At 46.5% G+C, this 25,763-nt stretch overlaps 1 protein-coding gene across 1 annotated transcript in view; it reads right to left on the bottom strand.

The window, feature by feature from the left end:
- Positions 1-22,624, bottom strand: part of CUX2 (cut like homeobox 2) — a 57,578-nt gene extending 34,954 nt beyond the window's left edge. The window contains exons 1-2 of the mRNA XM_063143684.1: positions 22,577-22,624; positions 3,260-3,338 (exon numbers count right to left, since the gene is read on the bottom strand). Of these exons, the coding sequence (XP_062999754.1) occupies positions 3,260-3,338; positions 22,577-22,612 (115 nt within the window). The 5' untranslated portion in view covers positions 22,613-22,624. The remainder of the gene's footprint in view (positions 1-3,259; positions 3,339-22,576) is intronic.
- Between the last annotated feature and the right edge of the window lie 3,139 nt (positions 22,625-25,763).

Genomic DNA, 25,763 nt, shown 5'->3' with positions numbered 1-25,763 from the left:
CAGGATTGGACCCTTTGCAACAGAGGCCATCAGAGAGCTTTCCTGGTTGGAACTGCGGGGTGGGTGGGGGTGGGTGGGTCGCTCCCAGAGACAGATCTGGAGCGTGCGTTCTCCCCTCCCAGGGAGCGTGCCCTTGCAGACGGCGCTGAAGCCAAGCTGTAGTAAAGGCACTCTTACATTGATCAGGAAAGAAGACATGGCCAGGCTCCGTGTATTTATACATGGCCTGGGCAATCCAGAGTCATCGCCCTGCCACCAAGCATAGGTCCCAAGGCTACACAGCCTTGCTCCTGTCTGTCTGGTCTTAAAGAGGCACTGGGGCCCAAACATGAATGTGCCTTTATTGGGCTAGGCACCAATTTCAGGCACATGACTGAAATAGGGGCCGTAGCTGAGTGGAAGAGCCCTTGATCTGTATGCAGAAGGTCCCAGGTTTGAGCCCCAGCATCTCCACGCAGGGCTGGAAAAACACCTGCCTGAAACCCTGGGGAGCCCCTGCTGCCAGTCAGTGTCAGCAATATTGGGCTAGATGCACCGAGGCTCTGACTTGGACTAAAGCAGTTTCCTAAGTCTTGGGTTCTGGTCTTCTAATTCTCTTGGCTCCCAAAGATCGGATTACTGCTCCTCTGAAATCTCACCCCCTTTTTTAAAAAAACAACCTAATTTTATGTAATAAAAACAACAAGAAAGAAACATACAAAAAATAATTAAAGAGGGAGCGGGGGGAGCGGGGACAGAATACAAGGATCGATACAAGAACCAAGACCTCCCCTCCACCCATCCATCCATCCCACCCACCCACAAAAGTTAAGTGAATCAAGTTAGCTACAGTACAAAACAATTCACAACATCACCGACAAATCCAGTCTTTCTAAATTGGTATTCTGACTCTGGTAATTAGAACAGCATTGTCACATTTGCATCAAATGAGGTAATGATTTGGGGCTATTCCCCCCCCTTCTTTGAACCATTTCTGTTAATTTCTCCATATGTGCAGTTTCGACTATGTGGGTTTCTGCAAAAGTCGTTTATGTTCACTGCTGGAAATTCCCAAATATTTCGAAGGTATCTAGAACGGCTTGTGAAAATAGTCTGAAATCTCACTGAAGGCATTGGTTTCCAGGTTTGTTTGCTGTCATCCTAAAGAACAGCAGGACGGCCAGGCCCTGACTTGTCACAAAAAGTCCAAACAAACAAACTGGAATATCAGAATTGCAATATTTAGGTTGATTAAATCAGTTGCATTAACTGAAGAGACTCATTTTGATCAACACAGGCAAAGATCCAAAGCTTCACCCCCACTTCCAAACCATGGAAGCCCTGCCCAGCCCCCTATCTGGCACCTGAGGTTTAATCAGGCATAGCTCACCTGTTTGGAAGCTTATCTTCACAGCCATGAGGACTAGTAAGTTGTTTTCCCTCGGATTTCAAATTCCAAACTCTGGGCTTGCAAGTTGCAAGGGAGAGAGCTGAATACGCGCCACCTTGTTTGTATCTCTAAAATCCTTCAGCCAGACACACACGGGTGCTACTTGCAATGAGGAATACCTGAGCAGTATGGCCATAGGCATTGTTATGCTTCCGAATCCACCCCCAAAGCCATCAAATCTACATTCCATTGTCTGCCCCTTTGCTGTGAAGGGAGTTCAGTCATCTTAGTTAACTCGCCGTCAAAGAGACAAGCACGGATCACTGCAGCGTTATTACAAGGCGCGAGCAAATGTATTCCTTTTTTATTGTCAAGACAGATTTGGCTCAGGCAGTGAAATACAGCGATAGCAAAAGATGTTTCCACTTGTCTGTTGCGCGAGCACTTCAGAAAGGAACACGGGGGACGGCGACTCACCGCAAGTCCTTCCCGCAGCGTGGGGAGTCGATAGGCGCGGCCAACACCACGGAGCAAATCACGTTGGCACAGCCACGTATGCTCCGAGCTAAATTCAGTTGATCAAAAACTCCAAATGTCTACGTCAGGAAAAGCCAAATCCTGTTCACAGGGCTGCAAACTTTAATTGGCTAAAGAGGGATCCCCAATTGATTGGGCAACCCCCCTTTTCTAAAGCTTAATTATTATTTTATATATAACAGACACAGCGAAGAGCGGGTGCCATCTTAGAAGTATTCCCCATGCACACTCGCGTAAGATGGAATGCCTCTTCCGAAATGGCCCCAGCTATGGCACAAATACCGTAGGCCTTTTCCTTCAAAACTACTGTTTTACTGTATAAAAGGGATATGCAGCGTTAGCTGAACAACTAACTGATTTGACTTGTTAATGGATTAATCAAGTAAACCTAATTTGCTTAATCGACTAAGATTTCTTCCATCAGGGAAAGCCCCAGTTACGGAAGGTTGGCCTAAGCCCAGTCTGTGCCTGGGCACACGCTCCGGCTCCCAGGTTCAATCCCTGGCACCTCTCTGACAAAGATCTCCGCCTGAGACCATGGAAAGCAGATTTCCCCAACCTGCTGCCTTCCAGATGTGTTAGACTACAAGACCTACCATCCCCAGACAGCATAGCTGTTGGAGGATATAAGGGTGAGGAAGGCTACTGCCATTCAAAGTAGACATCACTGGGCTGGATGAACTAGGAGCACCTTCTAACTTCACATGTATCATGTATATTAAGTATTGGTGCATTTGCACTATTTATTATGTAAGAGGGAGCATGAACCCATGAGCTGAGGGACCCCTGGAACTCCTGCTCCGCTCTCCCTGAGGCTTCTAAGATTTCCCCAGCCATTATGCACACCATTTCAAGTGTATATTCAATGTCATGAGGACTAGTCACATGCCTTAAAAATAAATAAAATTACAATGAAGATGCCCAAATGCTTCCCTGTGCCAAATTTTGCACTCCACTGCTATAGCGAAGCGACTGAGTGTGCACACTCTCCTCCTGCCCACGGATGTAAGGTGAGGCAGGAAAAGGAAGACATGGAGAACTTTGGAGCATTTCCAGTTAACAGCTTCTGTGTAACACCGCAAGGATGTATTTTAAAGGGCAAAAGCTTTGTCCCCTTTCTGACATAATTTCCCGAGAGGGCAGCAGTGCCCAGTCTATGAAGTTGTTCTATAAAGAGTCCCCCAACATAGATTTGCAAATCCACGACCTCAGTGTATAAAAAGAGGCCCAAGTAGCCCACTATTAGCAGGCAACTGTGAGCAAAGGCTTCTGGGTAATCGCCACCAGACACACAGAACAATAATTTCCCCCTTTTTAAGCAATTCCGCGAACGAAGCCGAGGCCTTTCCATACCTGGCGCTTCGATTAATTGCTTGTAAACACTCAGGAACGCCGCCTCTGCTTCCTTGCTTCTTTTACTAAGAGCAACCACCTGAGGGGAACATAAAAAACAAAACAACAGTACAGAAGCAATCAAGGAAAAGATACTATCTTCTTGCACAAAGTGGGGCGCTCTGTTAAGACATCACAGATCTCGAATACGTGGGGGAAATTACACAAAATTCCTCTGTGTGTCTTTACCAGAGATGGACCAAGACATTTGGGTGCCTGAGGCAGAAAACAAAAATGGGACCACCCCCCTCCCAAAGGTGGCCCCAAAAAATCAATAGTCATCTGCTGCTTCCATCTGCAGTTTGGTGTACCGGTGAGTGTCAGAGGAGGATCAGGGAGTCCCGGATTTAAGTCCCTGTCCAACCGCAAAGCTTGCTGGGTGACATTACCAGGCACCACCTTTTAGCCTGGCCTACCTCACAGGGCTGTTGAGAAGATAAGAGAAGGACGAAGGACAGGAAGAGAACTATGTCTGCCTCTTTGAGCGAGTGGGATGAGGGGCGGATAAAAACACAATTAAATAAGAAAATAAATAAAATGGTAGACTTGTCTCTGGAACAGGTTTCTGGTGCCTTCAAGCATCTGGTTTTGCCTGTCACACACACCCCACCCCATGTTCTTTTTAAAAAGTTAAACACCTAGCCCCTCCTGTTTTTCACAGGGATCAACTTTAAAGACATAATGGCAATAAAAATGAAGAAACCAGAAAGCGAAGAAGAAGTAGTAGTAGTAGAAGAAGAAGAAGAAGAGCCAGCCACAACCAAAAACGTGGTCCATCCCACCCAGCCCCATTGAATAAACATGACCTGCTCTATTAGAAGTATTTCAGAACGGAAAAGCCACTGTTGCAGCTGGATCATGATGATTCAGCTACACAGAAATGTGTTATTTACACACCAATGTATTTGTCTGTGATTTAAAGGATCAGGGCTGGGGGTTGTGGGGTGGACAGAAGCTGCGTTCCTCTCCCAGAAGTCTCATCCTTCTCTCTGTAATCAAGGTGGTTAGCAAAATCTCACTCCAAGTGTGTACTGCACTTCAAATCTTTCCCCCAAACTGCCATTCAAACTGGCAGGAAGACCCAAGAAATAATTAATCTCCTCTAATTAGGTGTCAGGCATGCGGACCGGCCTCCTCGTCAACCCTTCTTTGATAGCTGGAGGCAAGGGGGGGCGGGGGGGGGCGGCACAAGACCGTATGTGTGCAGCTCTACACCCCACCAGTGGTACCAGGAATACCATCAGGGTGCTATCGTGCGTATCGTTCCGTGGGTGAGCGGTAGGACAGCCATATGTGCATCACCCAAAAATAAAGGACAAAAGAGGACACAGATCTGTATAAAATGTGCACGTACCCATGAACATATATAGATGCACATTTGGAAAGAATGGCTGTAATTGAAACAGGAACGCCATACATTTCACCATGTTGCGGAGGACTGCGATCCCCCAGCTCAGCCTGCTGTCTGACTCCGACTGTCAGGGCCCTTGCTCTGCTCTCCCTTGCACTGGTTCTTTATCCTTAAACGAGACTTGGACTGGGCAGCCTTTTGAAGAGAGGACTGTCTTCTCTAAAGGAGGATACGTGGCCACCCCCACCTCCCACTCTGGACATCCACATTGCATCCTGCCCCTTTAACAGGAGAGCAGCAGGCTGAAAGAGCAGAGCCGACTTTGGAAGGGGCCATGGCCCAGGGGCAGAGCAAAGGCTTTGCATGCAGAAGGTTCCAGGTTCGATGCCCAGCATCCCCACGCAGGGCTGGAAAGCAAGCCTATTCGAAACCTGAAAGACCTCTGCTGGACGGTGTCAACCACACTGGGTTAGATGGACCAAAGGTCTGAGTCAGTCGAAGGCCAGCTCCCTGCGATCCTCTGTCTCCTCATCATCACTGCAATGCTGGACCTGGACGAGGTGAATCGGTGGAACTTCTACCCGCCGTGTGTGCTCTGAAAGGAGCAGAAGCCTTGGTCCAAACGTCGTGCAGCCAGCCTTCAGCGTGGTTGCTATTATTTATTGACTGTTATCTATTTTTGAATTATTATAGAGAGGCTTCTGCTGCCCTTTAGTCAAAACGCTAGGCCTACATTTAGTCTGGCCAGGCACAACTGGGAGAGGCCACCTGAGCCTTTGATCATTGCACAGAACTCCCTTCCTGCAGCAGCGCGACGACGTGACAAGATTCGGAATGGCGCACCTGCATAAATCCCACGCTCCGGGCTGGGACAGCGCACGTCTCCCTTGAGAGCGTCATCAAGAGCACCTCCCTGCGTGCTTTTGTGGGGTCAAAATGGCGACGCCTACAGCAGTGCTTTACAAATGGCATTCTGGCAGATGAGAGACGCCTTGCTGAAAGGCAGCTTGGCCATCACTACTGATCGCTCCCTACACCCTTGAGAGGAAGGGGAGTGCTGGGTGGGACATGTCTGCTCTCAAGTGAGGCAGGGTAATAGTGAGGTGCAGAAGGCCTCACCTATGGCGGCCTTCCCAGCTGGACTTCAGCTCCCATCAGACCCTGACAGCAGGGCCAAGGGCCAGGAATGGCCCAGCACCAAGTTGGGGAAGGTCTCCCCTGGATCTAGAACCTGTCAAACCATTGTCTGTGGCATGTGGGGATACCTTGTCAGATGGCCACAGGTATTTCTCAGAAGGTGAGTCAATGCGTGTCCAAGGGTCTTTGATCACAGGACACCTGCTTTGCATGCAGATGGTCCCAGCTTCAATCCCCAGCATCACCAGGTAGGCGAGGTAGGAGTCCTGCTTGAATCTCTGGGAACCACTGCCAATCCCTATCAACAACCTGGGCTAGATGGACCAGGGGTCTGACTCAATGTAAGGCAGCTTCCTGTATTTTTATGACATTGGTGGTAATAGGTAGTCACCAGGACCAGTAGGCACTGACAGCCTTATCCTCCAGGGATTTGTCTAATCTCCTTTTAAAGGCATCCATGTTGGTGCCCATCACCACATCTTCTAGTAGTGAATGCCACCTTTATTTATTTGCTGAGTAAAGAAGTCCTTCCTTTTATCCATCCTGAAACTCCAACCATTCAGCTTCAAGAGATGACCACATTGGGCTCTAGCATCATGAGATACTCCCTATCCAGTTTCTCTGTGAAGGCAATAGCCCTCTGCCATTGCCCCAGCCCTACAAACTGCCCCCGTAAGCGTAGGTTCCATTTATCCGGCATTGATTCACCTCTCCAACACCACAGATTTCTCTCATCCACTCTTATGGTTGTCTAAGTCACTGGCTATCACATCTTGTGGCAAAAGCTTGCACCCATCAATTAAGTGTTGTGTGGAAAAAAGACCTCTTTTCATGGATCTACACATACTGAGTTAACATTAATTCCGCACACTTTGGATTATAGTCTTCTGCAAGAATAATCCAGCCATTTCAACATGCATCAAGAAGTTTAAAGACAGAAAAAAGTTGGTCATAATTCGGTATCCAGAGCTTCCCAAATCCCACCTGAACACAATGTAAATTGAAAGAAAAAGGTACAAACTTCAGCCCATTTACCAGTCTGTGCCCAGTGCAGTGTTCAAAATTATGCCCATTGCCTTGGGCAAAATCTTTAATGCTCCCATAATGTCACGCCATCGTAAATCTTTGATGTGCATTGAGTAAATGAAAATTATAATTTAATGCTGGGGTTTAAATAAAAAATCAAACACTACTCTTTTGTTAAAACAAAAGGGTAGCGTTTGATTTTTTATTTAAACCCCAGCATGTTTAGGGGGGGAGGGGGAATGGATGCCAACACCACATTTCTTCTCAACTAGCCAGAACAACTGCTGACTAGGGAGAGTACTAGATAGAAAAAACACAAGCTTTCCTTTCTCTGCTTCCTCATTTTAGAGAAAAAAGACCACAGGATTCAAATTGTCTCCAGGATGCCCTAGAAGGGATGAGGCAAAGTACAAATTCTTTACCATGTTAGATGTCAAAGCTCAGGGCTGCAGTTTGTTTGTTTAAAAGTTTTTTAGAGAAAAACTCCCAAAAGGCACATTCCTACCTCTCTCTCTCTCTTAAAGACTAGAATTTGGGGGTCATCCAATGAATGATAGGTCGGCAGGAGATTGGCAATAGATTTGGGGCAAACAAACTTCACACAACTTTACAGAATTCAGAAGATATGGCAATGGCCACTAGTAGATTGTTCCATTCTGTGGTCTCTTTAAGCTCATGGGGAAGCTGGTCGCAAGTTCAAGGCAGGAAGAAACCAGGACCTTGGAGAACTGCAAGTGGGTCCTGCCCACTGGGATTTTTTCCTACTAGGACAATAGGAAGCTGTTGTCTCAGCAGAGAGCTAAGCCAAACAAAGTCTTAGGTAGGCTAACAAGATGTGTGCTGTGGTCAGCTCTGCCTCTCCTGGAGGACTGACTGGACTGGTAAAGGGGCCCTTGCCTGACTTTGTGGCTTGAGTGTTCTTGCAGGGCTGGTGTGATGGCAGTTATGTTGGGGACTCATCCTCGGAGCCAGAGGCTGATGGCAGGCCTGTGTCCTTTGACCAGGAGAGCGCTGAATGTCCAACCTCCAAGGAAGTACCCTGTACTTCATCCTCGTCAGAATCCTTTGCGGCACAGTGGAACGGCTGGTGGGTTTAGTCAGTTTTACAAGGAGACTAGGCAAATTTATTTATTGCTTTTCTATACCACCCAATAGCTGAAGGATTGAGGATACAGGTCCATTGAAGGCTATCAGCTAAATAGCCACAATTGTTAAATAGAATCTCCATGCATAAAGGTAATACTTCTTGAATGTCAACTGTTAGAGAGCAACATTGGGAGACGGCTGATGCTTTCAGGTCATGATTCTGGGCTTCTTGGAAGCATGTGGTTGACCACTTTGGGAAATAGGATACTGCTAGATTAGATGTCCGTTTGGTCTGACTCAGAGGACTGTTCTTAAAAATCCAGATGAGAGAGCTTCCTGCGCTTTCAGGTACTGCTTGGAAGGTATGGAGCAGAGTAGGTGAGAACACAGGAGCCTTCCTCTCACTCTCACTGATCTGTGAGTGTCTCCCTCTCTCCAAGTCAGCTCCTAGAAAACATCTCGCGGGCTCTTCCTTAACTTTCACAAAGCATTTTTGCACCCCTGCTAAGTGCAGAACAACATCAGTGCAATCGTGTTACCATTGCTCATTTATAAATTATTTACTCCAGTTAAACCTGCAGCATCCATATGGAAAAACCCAGGGACATTTCACAGCTCCATTTGACTCCGGCTGTAATTAAAACTTTGTTTAGAACTTGGGTCAAAAACTTTTGTGTGTCAGCCTTGATGAATTTGCCACCGAGCTCCCACAGCACGGCCTCTCCTTTCTGCTGAAGTCAGAGAAACGTCACCTGTCATCTTTCAGTTCTCACATGGGCAGGAAGAGAGGGAAAAAGGCTTAGCATCAAACCAGGGAGCGCAGCAAGACACAGGAAAAAGACAAATTTCCCCTTTCTATAAAAGAACTCGGGTGTGTGTACACCCACCAAGCTGTCTGATTTATCACAGTTATGAATACTGAAATTATACTCTGGGGGGAGCGGAGCAGAGGAAGTAAAGAAAAGGGGCGAAATTCAGTTAGGGTTGGTTGAGTTCCTTGCAGATCTGAGCAGAGGCTTGCAAAAGGGTTATATCGCCAGTGACCAGGCCAGATAATTACCCCGGAGCCTTCATTTCTCAATACTTTGGGAACCCTCTGTTTGTCTTAAGAGGCAGGTGTACTTCTAAGGCGTCAAGTTATAAATACATGTGACAAGACCAGTGCAACTTAATTAGCAGAAATCTTTTTAACCTCCGAGAGAAAGGGTATTCCTAGTTGCCCTGTGTGGCATTCCTGAAGTTCTGTTGTATTTTAAATGGCAAACACACCGCTAAAAATACCCAAAGACTCTGCCGCTGTTTGGGAACAGCAGCAATGTTATTAACAAACGGCCCCACCAATCCCAACTGGCCAATTTGACAATTATAAGCAAAGTAGACTCTGGTGGAGTAGCAGCTAAGCCTACCTATCGACTCTTAGAGGTTTGGGGAAGGAGGAATAATAAGAAGGTGACTGCTCTTTCTTTTCCTTTCCTTTCCTTTTTTTCCCTTTTGGTGCTGCTCAAAAAACCTTGCAAACCTTCCACACAAGAGTGAATTTAAATTGCTTGTCATTCAGAACAGAAGCTGTACCAGTCATTTGTAATTCGCCAGCCACCTGAGCAAACCGCCTTCTCTCCTTCGCTGCTCCCGGGCATCCGAGCACAAAGATCAGTCCTGCTCCCCCCAACACCCCCCCACCAGCCCTATCCTATTGTTAACGTTGCATAAGCCGTGGTCTTTTTTTAGCATACTTGTACACAGGCACACTTCCCCCCCCCCCTTCCCTTGCGCTTCCGGAGGGGACAGAAATTGTGCAAAGCATTTCTTTGTCAATTTCTCCAAAGCAAGAATTGGCCTTTGGGTGTTTTATAAAAACCACAAGCCTGGTTCAATTGTGCTTATAAAATAAAGGAATCAGGAATGTGTATGCAAGCGCACCTGTGCAGGAGCCCTTCCTAGTATTACTAGCTCATTGGTAAAAGTGACCCCTGGACTGTTCTAAAAAGATGTGAGCTCTGGCCAGAATTCTCTACCACCACATTCACAGACAAGGTTGAAATAACAGAAGTTTGCAGAAACAGGGCTTGACGGGAAAAGTATTTTAAGAGAGAGCATTAAAGCAGAACCACCATAAAGGTGCCACAGACTTGAACTGGGTACTCTAGGAACCAGATGGAAGCACCTTACCTTCTACTCATCAGAACACCTTACCTAAGGGAAGGGTGAGGATTTCATTTGGAAAGAACTTGCAATTTTTAAAAAATGAATTTAGGAGAAAGCTAAACATCAGATTTGAATATCCAGGCAGAGTGCTTTGAGTGCTTTAGCTCTTAAAAGTCTAGGTTTGAATTCTGGCGTTTTCAACCATATTTGCGCTCATGAAATAGGGCTGCCACCTTTCTTTTTCTAACAGGCTCCATATCTTTAAGAGCTACATGGCAGGCAGGCACAACATGGTCCTCTCTCCATCCTGCGAACTTGGTTAGTGTAGATGTGTGAGAATTCATAGAATCATAGACTAGTAGAGTTGGAAGGGGCCTACAAGGCCATCGAGTCCAACCCCCTGCTCAATGCAGGAATCCACCTTCAAGCGTCCCTGACAGATGGCTGTCCAGCTGCCTCTTGAAGGCCTCTAGTGTGGGAGAGCCCACCACCTCCCTAGGTCACTGGTTCCATTGTCGTACTGCTCTAACAGTCAGGAAGTTTTTCCTGACGTCCAGCCAGAATCTGGCTTCCTGTAACTTGAGCCCGTTATTCCATGTCCTGCACTGTGGGAGACTCGAGAAGAGATCCTGGCCCTCCTCTTCATGACAACCTTTCAAATGTTTGAAGAGTGTTACCACGTTCTTTATAAAAGGGACAGAAAGATTAAAAATTTGAAAGCAGGACAAAGCAACACGGACAGATTTGCCCATCTTTAACTTTACCCTGTGGCTGAGCAGGTGTTAGGTGACACAACAGGGAGCCAAGGAGGCTTCCATCAGCTCTGTAAATATCCAGTATTCCGGCTTGGCTCTTCAGCTTGAGCGTTTCATTTCTAGAGAGTAGAAGGAAGGCTTCTTTCCTTTGGAAAAATTCATGGGAATTCAGACAGTTCTAATAAGATCATAGATCTGCCTGCCTCATAGATGCTCTCAGCCACTGGTCCCCACTTCAATCATTCGCTTTAAAGGCTACATTTTCTGCAATGTGACCTGATGGATTATAGGCTGGTATTTCACCTGAGTTCTTTCTTAACTCAATCTCCTCATTAAAGAGAGAGGGAGGGAGAGAGAGAGGGGGGGAGAGGGGGGGAGTTAAATGTCACAGTGCAACTGTAATCTGGCATTCAGAGATTAATCAACCAAAAGTTTGTTTTTATGTGGTTCGGCCTTTCACTGCCCCTTCAAGCTATTTTGCTAGTATGAAGTCGACTCTGGTAGCAGCAGCTTCTCCTGCGTACGGGTCAGTAGCACGCAAGGCAGCTGCACGTCTGCGTTTTCCAGAGAGGAGTCGGGCAAGAAGTTCAGCTCCAGAAAGGCATCTTCAAGTGTTGCTTTGCAGCTATTTTGGGAGAGTCAGTGATGTGTGTGATGGCAGCCATATACAACACCCTTAACACGGCTCCACACCACCACCATCGCACAAATCAATGCACTCCCCATCCCCATCCCCACCACACACCACCTGGGATCTTTGGGAGAAACCACCTCCCTCCTTAGGAGAGATGCAGAGGACAGCAGAAGCTGCTTCTGGCCTGGACGATTTCACCACTCCACTGACTAGCATTGGGACATGAGGAACTTGTTGCCACGAGGAATCAGAGACTGCTTTCCCCTCCATCCAGAAATTCCTGCTCCCTTTAACTTTCTGTCCCCCTCCTTTTAGTGATCACATTACAAGGGGTAGTTGCATGGAAGGTGGAACAAAGGGGAGGGGTGTTACCCCGATTGCTCTATGGAAATGAGAGCATGTTCACACAGCAGCAGAGGCACTTTTCTCTGCATTATGCTACTTCATATGTTCTGCAGTGGGCTCCAACATTACAAGAATCACACACAACTCCAAGACGGAACCCTGATTAAACATTGCACAAGGCACCAGGGGACCCAAACCTGGAACTCTGGCAGGATGGCCTGGCCTTTGCTGTGTTGCAGTGCCACCCATGCCATGGCTAGAGAAGGTACTGCAACCCATCAGCCCAGGTAAACCAGGTGACCTAGGGAACGAATAGGGGCCTCTATCATTGTTGCTCCAAACTTGATCCTTCAGTCGAGCAACTTGTGCCTGGAACGGACTCCTCTTGGAATTCCTCCACACACAGTGTCATCATCCCTGGCTCTACCATCTTTCCATTGTGCCAGCAAAGGATTCTGATGAAGGCAAGGCACAGGCTACTTCCTTGAGGATAAACCAGTCAGTGCTTTATTCAGGGCCCTCCTAACCAGAGGACACAGCTCTATCACCATCCTGAGTCCCTGGTAAGAACTTCCATCAGCCCAGCCTCGCAGAAGTCTCAGGCTACAAAATCAGACACGGAGCCTTTAACAGTCTAGTCAGCATCTCCAGCTGGGGCAGAGCTGGACGCACTACAGATCTTGTCAGCCTACATAAGGCTTCAGTTGGCTTTAGCTCCCTGCTGAGACAACATCCACCTAGTAGGAAAGAGCTCCAGCAAGCAGGACCCACTTGGAGCTATCCAAGGTCCTATTTTCTTCCTGTCTTGATCTGACTGCCAGCAGACACTACCAGGTTCCCCTGCAAAGTTCAAGGCACCATAGGACAAAATCTCCCTGCAAAATCTCCCTGAGCTTGGTCAAAGACTGGCACTTTGAGCAATAAGCAAGGGACTAGCTGTAGTCCTCTGCTTTCCTCTGACCATGGTATTATCTCGGTATGTTCCAACTGAGATAATAAACTCTCTGCATATTCTGTCCTTGTTCACACACACCCTCCCGTGAGCCAGGCAAGGCTCCTCAGCCCCCTCTCACTTTTATACATCGATGTATCATTAACTTTTCCCCCTTGTTTCTTTCCACCATGCGCACCGACTCAAGGTGAGAGAAAACACAACTGCGCTTCGCACGACGCAAGATTGATGAATTACATTTCTGCTCCGGGTCCTTTCCATGGCTGGTGACTTTCCAGCAAAGCAATTATCACCGTAGAATGCATAATGGCCTAATTAATTACTACTGTCAGGCTGGCCTCTGTGCTATGATTATACCTTATCAAGCCAACTTTTTTTCCCTAAAAGCAACATTTGGAAGGAAAAATATTATTGTAATTGACGGGTTAAAAAAAAAAGGGGGTTTCATGCTCACTCTTCTCTTCTCTCCCCTCTCGACTCCCTTTATCTCCCTGTTGATATTCTGCCCCCGATCAAGGCACAGTTGAACACAAACAGATAAAAAGCACAATCATCTCCCAGTCTAATCGCAACTGAAGAAGGATTTGGAATGAAACAAGCTTGCTTCAGTTTTTCAAAAGCACCAGACTGGTGACGACCACATTTTAATTTACATTGTCACTCAAAAATAAATATTTAGGTGTGGGGTAGGGGGAATCTTAAATTCTAATGAAGCTCCTACTACCTATGGAGACTCTAGAAAGCTTATGAAGAGGTGGATGGAGCAGGGGATGGATGTGTGATGGTTTAGTTCTTCTTCCACTTTTCTTTTTTATGATCACTGTCTCTAAAAATGCCAATCTTGTTGGGGGAGGGGGTGGTAGGTCAATGGCAAAGCAGATATCTTGCATGAACAAGGACCCCGTTTCACCCCGAACACCTTCACTTAAATCAAGAGCAAGAACCTTCAGCCCTTGAGCTGCATTTGGCTCTCCAGGTCTACCCATCTGGGCCACAAAAGTCCAAGCCCCACCCCTTCCAGAAGCCCCACCCTATTTTATAGATGAGAAACACTGAAGCTGAGAGATAAACAATGAGCCTGGAGCCAGCCATGGCAGAGATCATTGTACTGGCTCTCATCATTAAAATATGAGTTAGGAACCCTTGGAAGCTCTGCTGCAAATCACCCAGAGACCTACCAGTAGATCTACCTTCTACCTGCCCCTGTTTTAAATCACCCTTCTTCCAATAATTGTAGTCCAGGTGATGTGCTATCAATTCCCCACCACCCATGATGGAAGAGACAGACACTGTTAGCCAGTGATGAGGGATAAGAGAAGTTGTGGAGGGCCAGATGTGTGTGCCATCCCTGACTTAGATCACCACTTCAAAACCGGTTGAGGGCAGGTATGGACATTCCATCTGAAGACTGAGAAGACCTCCAACATACTGTATGCACAGGGCCAAAACCAAACCAAAAATGCAACCCTACCAAAAGACCAAATCGCTTGTAACTAAAGCAAGAGAATTCTAGTTGAAGAGGGTGCCATAAACAGTTCGAATGCAAGATTTAGAAAAGAAAAGAACGCATCAGTATTATACTTCCGAGGATGTTATTTCTAGCAAAAAACATGCCAAAGATCGGCTGTAGTGTATTGCTTAACTGAGGAGGAAAGGAAAGAACAGGAGAATAAGGGACAAGAAGGCTTTAAATAATTTACTTTGCCAAGATGATGATGCTGAATGAAAGAAAATTGCTGCTGGCCCTTAATTTTGTCATAATACTTCCTGACAGGCACAATGAAGCGCTGGCAAAGATCCTGATATTAGAAGCCAAAGGACGTTAATCTCATTAGAACTTTCTCAAGGAGTCCTTCGCCTGTCACACCACGGGACACCGGCACGATGCTGTTTCCACTGCTTGGTGGGAATCCCATCCGTGATCAAAGAGGAAATGGAGACCAGTCCGTTTGTTACGGGCGTAGCTGAGACTGCTGGACTAATAATAAACTTCAAATGGGGTCAGAGGGAAAGAGTTTCTGCAGCTCAAGGGATGTAAGTCAACCCTGCATATAGTCATCGTGGTACTCCGTTGTGCAAAGACAGCTGTCTCTCTGGGGTTTTGTATGCCTCTACTGCTAAAGGTGCTTGTTTAATGTCAGCTGATGTGCCTTCCAGACGGACAGCTCCCAGTACTACCCATAAAAAGGACATTGTACAGCTATCCCATCAATTCCTCCTTAATGGATTCCTTTGTGTGCGGTAAAAAGTGGTAGGAAAGCACAGGAGGGCTACAGAGGGATGGCGTCATTCTAGACCCCTTTTAAAATCCCATGAATGAGGCAGGGTGATTGCACAATAAAAGGTTCATTTGGAAGCATCGCTAGGATCCTGGAATGCAGCTAACACCCCCCACTGCCCAGGTCAGGGGCTAAAATCAATGCAGCAAAAAAGATGGAAAGAAGCCGTTTGGGCCATTTGAATCCGGACAGAGAAAAGAAAACAGCCTTGAAATTCCAGAGCTTCTGAAGGTAGCTGGCATGAGGCAACCTGAGGTGCGGGGTGGTGGGGGTGGGTGGAACATGCTAAAGAGGCATATTACTCTACATTACACACACACCCCCATGTGAAGTAGTCAGGATCTGCCCCCTCTGAACCCTCTAGGACAGCCTTCCTCAACCTGGGGCGCTCCAGATGTGTTGGACTGCATCTCCCAGAATGCCCCAGCCAGCTGGCTGGGGCATTCTGGGAGTTGTAGTCCAACACATCTGGAGCGCCCCAGGTTGAGGAAGGCTGCTCTAGGAAAGCTTAGGGGTGTCGTGCTTTTGTGCTGAAAGAAACAGAGACACTGTCCCTGTTCTTCCATGAGTTTCTCTCTCTCTCGTTATCACACACAGCTAATTTCCCTTTAGCAACTGAGAAGCAGGAGAAATTAGCTGAGTGAGATAATGGGAGACAAAACCTGGAGCATCTTTCTTTCTCAACAGGCATCAAGATAAACACTTCCAAACTATAGCCTTGTGACAGTAATTCACGCTCTGGTAACTTCCCGTTCGGATTATTTCAATGAGTTATTTCTGGGGCTGCCATTGAAAACGGTCCAGAAACTTCCGTTAATCCAAAAAAGGGCAGCTATACTGCTAACTGGACCTGGACGATGTGATCATGTTATGGCAGTACTTCTCCATCTGGACTGGCTGCCAGTTCAGTTCCAGGGCCAATTCAAAGTTCTGGTTTTAACCTTCAAAGTCCAAAACCTGAAGAAACCCCTCCCATATTTGCCAATCCAGATGTTATGCTCATAATCTTTTGCTCATAATTTTTTGTGAACCGCCCAGAGAGCTCTGGCTATTGGTCGATATAGAAATGTAATAAATAAATAAATGAATAAATAAATAATCTGAGCCCTCCAAGTGCCCCTTGCAATTGAGGCAAGTGGAGTGAGTACGACATAGGAACTTTTCAGGAGTGGCACCCCATCTGTGGAATGCCATCCCCAGAGAGGCTCACCTGCCACCTACGTTATGGTCTTTTCAGCACCTTTTTATTCTCCCAGGTATTTTGAGAACAGTTTTAGGGCTTTTACTACTGTATCCTGTTGGTGGTTTTCATTTAGTCTTATATACTGGAATGGTTTTATTCTTTACTGCTGGGTTTATCTTAATTTTGTTCTGTCTTTTTTTAACGTTTGCATTTTATTTGTTAAACGTATTGCACACCACCCAGAGAACTTCAGTTATGGGGCAGTTTTAATGTACAGCAAATAAATACATAAAGAAATGCTTCGGGTGGCAACAGTCTGAGAAGAGACTCCAGAATTCTCAAAAGGTAAGATACCTGGTAACACTGTAAGAGTGTGTAATGGGTAAGAATCCACTACCCTGAGAGGAGCAAACACACGACATTTGAGTCACCAAGCTGGGCTTAATGCCTCAACTGGAAAAAGGCAAACCCTGAGGATAAGGTAACCTTCTCTGAATTCAGGTAGTGAAGTGTGCCTCCACTTTTAAGTCAGAAAAACAAGTCTGGGAGGTAAGTCAAAGCAAAGATAGAATTTAAAACAGATTTGATTACTAGTCTTGTTATGTTCTAAGTTGGACAGTTCAGGCAGGAGTTAAGTAATAACAATAAAACAATCATCATCATCATCATCTGGTAATAATAAAGTATTTTTAAACTCCTCCAGCAGTTGCTGACACCCCCCACCTTCGTGCACTGACCCTCAACCTGAAAATTTCTCAAGCAAACAGCTCAAAGGGGCTGAGAGGAGGGGGCTGGCTTTAGATGGCCAGAGCCAAAGGAGGCCAGTTTGGAGGTGTGTTGATTCCTGCGCTCTGAAATGTTTTATGCCTTCAAGGCAGATTGCATGGATGGGGGGAGGGGGGATTCCACCTAGCAGATTGGAGAAACCGAGGCACGGAGAGTGTCAAGCAAGAGAGAGAGAAGGAAGAGTAGAATAAATTTGTGGCAGATTATAATTTCCTTTGGGAGGACGATTTATATTGCATTCCCCCACCCCATTCTCACTCCCAGAATTAATGCTTTGCAAAAAAAAAAATTTTTTTTTAAATGACACTCTGGGATAATCTCTGTATAAATATGGCCAGATCAGTCCTTCTTATTCTGCCGCTGTCGCTTTTAAAGAAGCTATACCTGCTTATCACTCTAATCGTAAACTCGGGGTACTTCCAGATGGTGGGCTCCTAGCGTTACTGATCCGAAGGCATTGTGTAGCAAATTTGTCTTCTTTCCTTAACGAATAAGAAAAAGGATGCAATAGGAAGCCATCATCTGAACACCCCTTCTTGCAAAATTCTGTGAATGAGGCATGGTGAAGGCAGGATAAAAAACTCATCCGGAAGCACCCGTATAATGCTGGGAAGAATCTTCTAAGGTTATTTCCATGGGGCCAGCTGCTCTCGGGAGCTCCCAGGGCTGGTTCTGGAACCCTCAGCTCTGTGCCCAGCTGCCCCTATCCAAAAACGATGTCCGGATCATCTCTCTGAGCAGTGAAGTGTTGTCATGCTCTGGCTTAGCCCCGCAAAAGAGGAGTTTGCACAATTTACATAAGGTTGTAGATTTGGGGGGGGGGTGAGTGTGCAAAATGTGGATTGTCTACATGCAGAATTTTATTTTTAGTGTGGAGGTCAGAAAGAGCCATATATGGCCCCTGCAATAGTTCAATGTGTCCAAAGAGTAGAAGTACTCATTGTCATCCACCATTGTGTCTCATGATAAACAATTTCATAATTATATATCATTATTCGTGATCCTATCCCCATTTTATTTCCCTCCTGGCCCCCACTCCACCGAGCCATGATCTCTTTAAGTTCAGCTCATCCCCTTATGACATTTTGGTTGGAGCCCAGTTTTTTTATCGGTCTTCGTTTAAAAAAAAAAGGGGGGGGCTTCTTCCATTTTCATTGTCTCTCTCAGTTGCCCCAATGCCAGCGACTGTTCCCGCAGTGAAGAGAGTACAGCGTAGGTAAGGGGAACTGGGGGTACCACAGTCCTAATGCTGCCCCGCCACCATCAATTTAGATATTCAGGCATGGGGAATGTTTCACCTTAATTTTAATGTACTAAAACTTTTAATTTAGATGTTTTCATCCATCCAACAGAAGAAAAAGGAGGAGGAGCAGGAGGAGGAGGGGAAAAATAAAGTTTCAAATAATGACTGTAATAAATGAAGGTAATTAATTGTAGTTTGTTCCTTAACTGTCTAGTCAGCTTAATTTTACCTTTTCATCTAATAATGAGAAAATAATTTTTGTGCTCCGAGGGTTAATGATATGTAACTGCAAGAGCTGCTAATTGCATGTTGCAAACTATTCATCAGAATCCCCATCTGTGCTACTTGATTATGTTTGCTAAATTATTGCTTTGAATTATCTTTCATAAAGCAACTTTTGTAATTAGCGGGGTTCTGGCTTTGCTCTTTTCTCCGTCTGCGAGGAGACTCAAAAACTTTGGCCATTTCAAGCTGTCGCAGCTCCACTTCCGTCATGGGCAGCCTTTTGTCTTCTACGCAACGGAAAACTAAAGTCGGTTTTTTATTTATTTAATCAGGTTACAAAAAGGAAAGCTGTTCCTCTTGGCTCTCCCATTCTCCTTCCCTCTTCATGTCCACCTCCCCCGCAAGGGAGGTGCAATTTATTCCGTTCCCCAAGACCGTGCTGGGAGGTGGCACAGCCTGATGTGCAGTGGCAGTGGCAGAGCTCACACTTTGCATACAGGCAGAGGTTCATGGGGGAGCGCCGTTGATCCCACTTAAATCTGGATCCTACCCCTGCGGGTTAATCTCCACCCTTTCTGGTCAAAGCATGAATGGGGAACCGTTTGCAGCTGGATGGGAGCATTCCTCTGTAGCACTATGCTCGGAGTGGGGCCATAGCAAAAAATCAGGCAGGGCTATCCACACTCTGCCATACACACCCACACCCACACACCCACACCTGGACTCTCAGCCCTCCCCACTGCTAGACAATATAGCATCCCTAGTGTAGGTGGCACTTTGCAAAGCCCAAGAGGTCGGGTCCCTTCCTCAAGTTCTAGCTCAAGCAACCACTTGACCCCAGGAGGCTGGAGAACACACAGCCCTTATCTGGATCCAGGTATGGTCTGGCCCAGTCCCGCCAAGACAGAGTGCTCCCAAATGGCTTGCCCGTTCTCAATGGGCCAGGATGCTTTGAGGTGGGACTCCTGCATTGGACTCAATGGCCTTATAGGGCCCTTCCAACTCTACGATTCTAGGATTCTATGATCACATTGTGGGCTCCTGCGCTAACTCCACTCTCTCAGACAGAAACGCTCCGCGTTAGGAACCACCCACTCGGGCTACCTAACACGTCCCTCATCCTCTCCCAGAAGATCTAATGAAGTCTATCGGGAAAGCAGGCAGTATTTAAAACTACTGGAAATATATTCCTATTGTTATCACTCTCTTTTATGTGTTTATGCCGAGCGTTTCGGAATGAATCAATACCGGATTGCCCTATAAATAAATAAGCATATCAGTAAAAACTGGGTAATAAAATGAAGTGATGAAAAATATGGAAATCAGCCCACATTTGTGTAAATCCAGTTATTGTTTACTTTAATATTTTTCCTTATGCCGTTATGTCGTTCCAAAGAGACAGATTTAAAAGTAACACAAAGCTCGCAAGATGACAGGCCTCTAATGTGTTGTTGCCGAATGCCGGCGTCTCTCTGGGGGTTTCGAGCTAAGCACGGTAGGAAAAGAAAAAGCACAGAAGGCAGAACACCCCCTCCTCCTCCCCACCCCCAGAAGAAGAATGATCTTTTTAGGAACATTCCAAAGTGTGATATTTCTCCAGCGCCTGCTTTCGCTCCCTCTCTCTCCCTCTCTCTTCCTCACCCTGCCTTGGCAGAATTTAAATCTCTCAGAGTCACGGCTACACCTAAAGCCAGGATAGAGCTTATTTCCAGCCCCCCATCCCACCAAAAAACCCGTTTGATGGTGGAAATTAAGGAGGGGAGCCAACAGAAGACACAACTCTCACGGTCCATCTAAGCAGCAGCAGGAGCGGAATCTGAAGCCATAAAGATTTGCAAGAAAATATAAAACATCCCCCAATCAACAGAGTCATGTGCAATCTGCTGTGCATATGCACCTCTTGCACGCATACTTTAACAGAGGACGCAGCAGATCAACACATTCATGTGGTCCTGGCATCTCCCACTGCAACACACGGGTCAATCTTTCCAAAGTGGAGAGCTGTCCCTGTGCGCTGGAGCGCCCGTGTCAGTAGCAAATCACTACGGTGTCTTCTGATGGGGATCCAACTAGTCTTGAACCAGGGACTCTGGCAGTGGGACCCGGTCACCTGTTTCTGTGCCATGGTGGGGGTCTGAGAAGGGGCAGCCAGTCCAGTCTCTGCTGTGCTTCAGGGCTGCCAGCACCAGATGACAATATGGCGCCCGTCGGCTCAGCAGAGAGCAGGCGACACAGTGGGCCAACAAGGTTCCACCGGGTCCCGTTAAAGCACCCCATTAAAGACTAGCTCACTACTCAAGTATAGATGGAGAACTACTGAATTTGGCCCAGGCAGATTGGTGAGGATTTTTGATCCAAACTTACCATAATTTGAACATTTCTTCATAAGCAGGGTGGAAAAGCTTGAGATGAAATACAATTGTATGTGGGGCTGTGAAAGTGCTGGACCAGTGCCTGGAGGCTGTAATGGGCTGGATGAGGGCCAATAAACGGAAGCTGAATCCTGATAAGACGGAAGCTCTGTGGATTGGTGGTTCCCAAGTCTGGGAATTGGGTAAGCGGCCTGTTCTGGATGAGGGGGCGCTCCCTCTGAAGGAGCAGGTGCGCAGCTTGGGAGTACTCCTAGATCCATCTTTGTCACTGGAGGTCCAGGTGGACTCCGTGGCACGGAGTACTTGGGGTCAGCTTTGGCTGATCCACCAGCTCCGGCCTTTCCTGGACAGGGACAATCTAGCCACAGTGGTGCATGCACTGGTAACTTCCTGATTAGACTACTGCAATGCACTCTACGTGGGGCTGCCCTTGAAGATGACGCAGAAGTTGCAGCTAGTGCAAAATACAGCAGCTAGACTGCTGGCGGGTACATCTTACAAGAGACCACATAACGGTCTTAAAGGAACTGCACTGGCTACCCATTCACTTCTGGTCGGAATTCAAGATGTTGGTAATGACATTTAAAGCCCTAGGCTTGGGACCTTGATACTTGAGGGAGCGCCTCTCCTTATATATGCCTCACTGAGACTTGAGATCTGTTGGAGGAGCCCTTCTCCACATCCCACCAGCACAACACATTCGCTATGATGGGACAAGGGAGAGGGCTTTCTCTGTGGTGGCATCCCGACTGTGGAATGCCCTCCCCTTGGAAGCCCGACTGGCGCCAACGCTGATTTTATTCTGGCGCCAAGTGAAAACATGGCTTTTTAACAAAGCCTTTAATGGTTAAATTCACTAAGATGGCACATTGTTTTAACTGTTTTAATTGTTTTACTGCTTTTAAATTATACATATATTGTTTTAACTTCGTTAATTTGTTTTTAGCTGTGTATATTTACTGTTTTACACTGTATGCTTTTATCTGTATGCTGCCCTGAGAACTTAATGATATATGGCAGGATACAAATGTTTTAAATAAATAAATAAATAAACAAATGTGTGTGTGTATATTTGAGTGTGAGGAGGAAGACAGTATGTGTGTGTGTGTGTATGAGAGAGAGAGAGAGAGAGAGAGAGAGAGAGAGAAGAGAACAGGGAGAGGGATACAGGCCCAGGACTCACCCGCCACCACCACTGGCCACAGCCACCACTGGCATGGCACCCCCTGACCCAGCACCACATAGGGTGCCCGGGTGCAAAAATGTTGCCCATCTCTGCTCTAGGATATTCCTCTTCCAATGGGCTCTTTGGCTAAATGCCATAGCAGAGTAGGACCAACAGACACGAACTGTGGAAGAAGTAATGGGAATGCATGTTCTCTCTTCTGAAAACACTTCCACCAACAAACCTCAGATTGTTCCGTCTGTCTCGCCTTCAAACGCAGGTTTTAAACTGGAAACACGGAGGATGAGCGATCAATGGCTAGGAAGCATAAGAGCTAAATGGAAACTCTGGGTTCAAAGACTCTGCATAGGCACGCGGACTGGGGGATGCTTGGAGTCATAGTCTGGATGGCACAAAGTTGGGGAAGGTTGGTCTACAGCTTGAGCTGAGATCAGCAATCCAGAGACATTGAATCTGCTTTTGGTCTTCCTTAGTACTTCTGCACCCCGTTTCCATTTTGCGTCCCCAGAGTTGCTTACAGACTCCTTTACAATGGTGTAAAAGAAAGTACCTTGGGCACAGACGGCTTCTTACCTCTGCCTGGAAACTTTTAAAGACAGGAGCCACCATATCGCAGACCTCCTGAAAGAGAAAAAATGGCGGAAGCTCTCGATTATACTAAGGCAGGTGTGCAGAACCTATTTATTTATTTATGTATTCATTTCTTACATTTCTATATCACTCAATAGCCGAAGCTCTCTGGGTGGTTCTCTGCAAAATCCGAGGGCCGGATTCCATTTCTGGGGAGGTGTGTTCCAAATTAACACCTTAGAATATTTTAGCTTAAAGCTCTTTATTGCCAATAACTGGGCTTTATGAGAGACATTTCGACCTTTTAGAATGGGGGGGAAACTGCACAAAAGCTAGGAAAACATCAAGCAATGAGTGGTTGTGTGAAAGGGAGTGTGGCCAAGGGAAAGGGGGGGGGGATGGTGGCCTTCTGGGAAAAATTGGAGGGCCGGATTTGGCCCCCGGCCTAGAGGTTCTGCACCCCTGAACTAAGGCAACAGGGCCCTTGCTAATCCAGCACTCGAGATCTGGACTCCAACTCATAATAAATTGGGCTAACACCTACTTAAAAGAAATCTGGATTAAGTATACGATTTCCATTTGACTAATTAACTGATTACATTTGCATATTGGTGATACGGATAATAATTCTATGGTGGAAGGAAGCACATTTTCTTTGGGTTTAGATCATTCTTCCCCAATCTGGTGTCTTCCAGTTATGTTGGACAGCAGCTGCCATTATTTGCAGCCAGCTAACACATCTGGAAGGTTGTCTAACGCATCTGGAAGGCACCAGGTTGGATGGTACATTAGATGGTATATTATATAGGGTGGGCATTTATGCATTACCAAAAAAAAAAAGGAATTGCATCATCCACCCCACAAAAAAAGAGGACAGCAATTTGCATAAAACCCACCTATGCTGATGTTATGCAAATCAGCCCCCTCTGCATTTCTCCCCATTGAGTCCTGAAGAGCACATTTCATACAAGGCAGCCTTTCCCCAACCTGTCGCCCTCCGGATGCGTCGGACTAGCATGCTGGGAGTCGTAGACTGACACATCCGGAGGGCACCAGGTTGGGAGAAATGGGTAGAAAGTGTTGCAACCTTCCCTGTCCCCCTTAGTAAGTCTTCTTAATTTAGATGCAAGCAAGACACAGAATCACAGACTGGCGTGAAGAGGCCCGGGGGGGGGGGGGGGAAGGGGGGAGCCTTCAACTGTCAACCTGACTGAAATAAAAATTATTTTGTGGGGAGGAACAGCAGCGACAATAACAAACAACCAAGTGGCTTCCCATCTGCTCAGAGGGCGGGGCGCCAGGATTCCTGTTACAAGGCCTTCAACGTTTTTGCTTTTTATAAACCACTTGAGAAGAAAAAGAGGGGGAAAGAGCGATTTTTAAAGGAAGGGGCCTTCCTGGGGAGCGAACTTCCGTGATTCCAACAGGGACTGAAGGATGAAGGCGCACTGAAGGCGTACTGCCCCGCCGGCCGCATGCGCCACTCAATGCGTTTCGGGATCAGGGCTCTGGGCCCCCGTAGTTTCCACGGCGCCACTGGAAGCAGTTGTAACAAGCAATAATTGAACATTTTGGGCTATAATTTGTCTTTGTGGCTAATTATCTTATTCTTTCCTTGTTAGTCACTCAAGTTTGTGTAAAACTAAAAACAAAACAAAAAACCTCTCCATACAAAACCCCAATTCGTTTGAATGGGCTGGGAGAGGGGGGGGAAATACGCCTACCCACCGAGTTAATTCTGTAATAGCAAATATACTGTACCTCAGGTACATTTTTCTTAAATTCCCGGCTGAGTTCAATTAAATGTTTATGAGAATGCTCGCTTTCTTCCTGCCGCGTTGCCAGTTCAGAAGCAACAGAATTAAGCTCCTTCTGGAACAAAACAAAACCAAAACAGAACGCACACGCACGCACACACACACACACACGCACACACACACACACACACACACACAGGGAGGGAGGGAGAGAGAGAGGGAGGAAGAGTAAGTGATGGTCGTGGTGTTTTACATCGTACATATCATACATAACATTTTCCTAAGCAAGCTATTTTCCACCACTGACTTCAAAATCAAAGAAGGGCCCCGTGCGTTATGAGGCTTCTGCACTAATGAGCGATGGAACCGTGCATCCAATGACAATAAATTTGAAATACAGGCGACATACATCCTTGGGCCGTAGACAAAGGATGGCTCCCCACTTCTCCACCCCACCCCTCATGAGAGAATTGTAGGTGATTGGGAATGGGGAGAGATGCTTGTGTGGCGGGCACTCATTAATTTATTTCAAAAAATTAATACACAACCTTTCTTGTATGCTCCCCCAGGTGATTCAAAAAGTAAAAATGGCCCTAGATCATCAATAAATGCAAGGATAGCCTTCACACACACACACACACACACACACACACACACACACATGCTGTCTATGCACTTTTGCTTGCGGTTGCTTCCAAATGAATGGCACCTTCTGCTACCAATCAAAAGCTATTGTACACTTATGCCTCTCTTTCCCTCCTTAATAGTTTTTTTTTTTTTAATGGGGGGAAAAGATGAAAGAGATTTTAGTGGTGGGAAAACATGGGAGGATTACAAATAGAAGAGGATGACTTTTGGACAGACACACACCCTTGTAAAATTCACCGAATAAGATAAGGCGATTGAACGACACAGTACTTTTATCTGGAAGCATCCTTTCAAAAAGGAGTTGGATAAGTTCCTGGAGGAGCTAGTAGCTATCCCTGGCTACTAGCCCTGATGGCTATGTGCTACCTCCGGTATCTGAGGCAGTATGCCTATGTACACCAGTTGCTGGGGAACATGGGTGGGAGGGTGCTGTTGCACCGTGTCCTGCTTGTGGGTCCCTGGTAGACAGCTGGTTGACCACTGAGTGAACGGAGCACTGGGCTAGATGGACCCTTGGTCTGATCCAGCATCAGGGCTCTTCTGATGTTCTTACGTTCTTAGGAGGCAATTTTAGGGACCTGGGGTGGATGTGGTTTGTTTGCTACCGCTACATTTTTTTTGAGATGCTCACAACAACAAAGGCCCTACACTATTTTTTTTTTGCTGATGGTTTTGGGGCTCTATGTTCAATTCTAGTCCCCCTGAGACCAGACACGGACTCCTCCATGCTCCGACTATGGAGGATGTCACAGTCACATCTATTGGCCACTGGGATGGTTTTGATG

Source organism: Elgaria multicarinata, chromosome 18 (assembly GCF_023053635.1).
Source record: "Elgaria multicarinata webbii isolate HBS135686 ecotype San Diego chromosome 18, rElgMul1.1.pri, whole genome shotgun sequence".
Taxonomy (NCBI): Eukaryota; Metazoa; Chordata; class Lepidosauria; order Squamata; family Anguidae; genus Elgaria; species Elgaria multicarinata.
The sequence above is the reverse complement of the archived record's forward strand: the minus strand, read 5'-3'. Positions and strand labels throughout refer to the sequence as shown.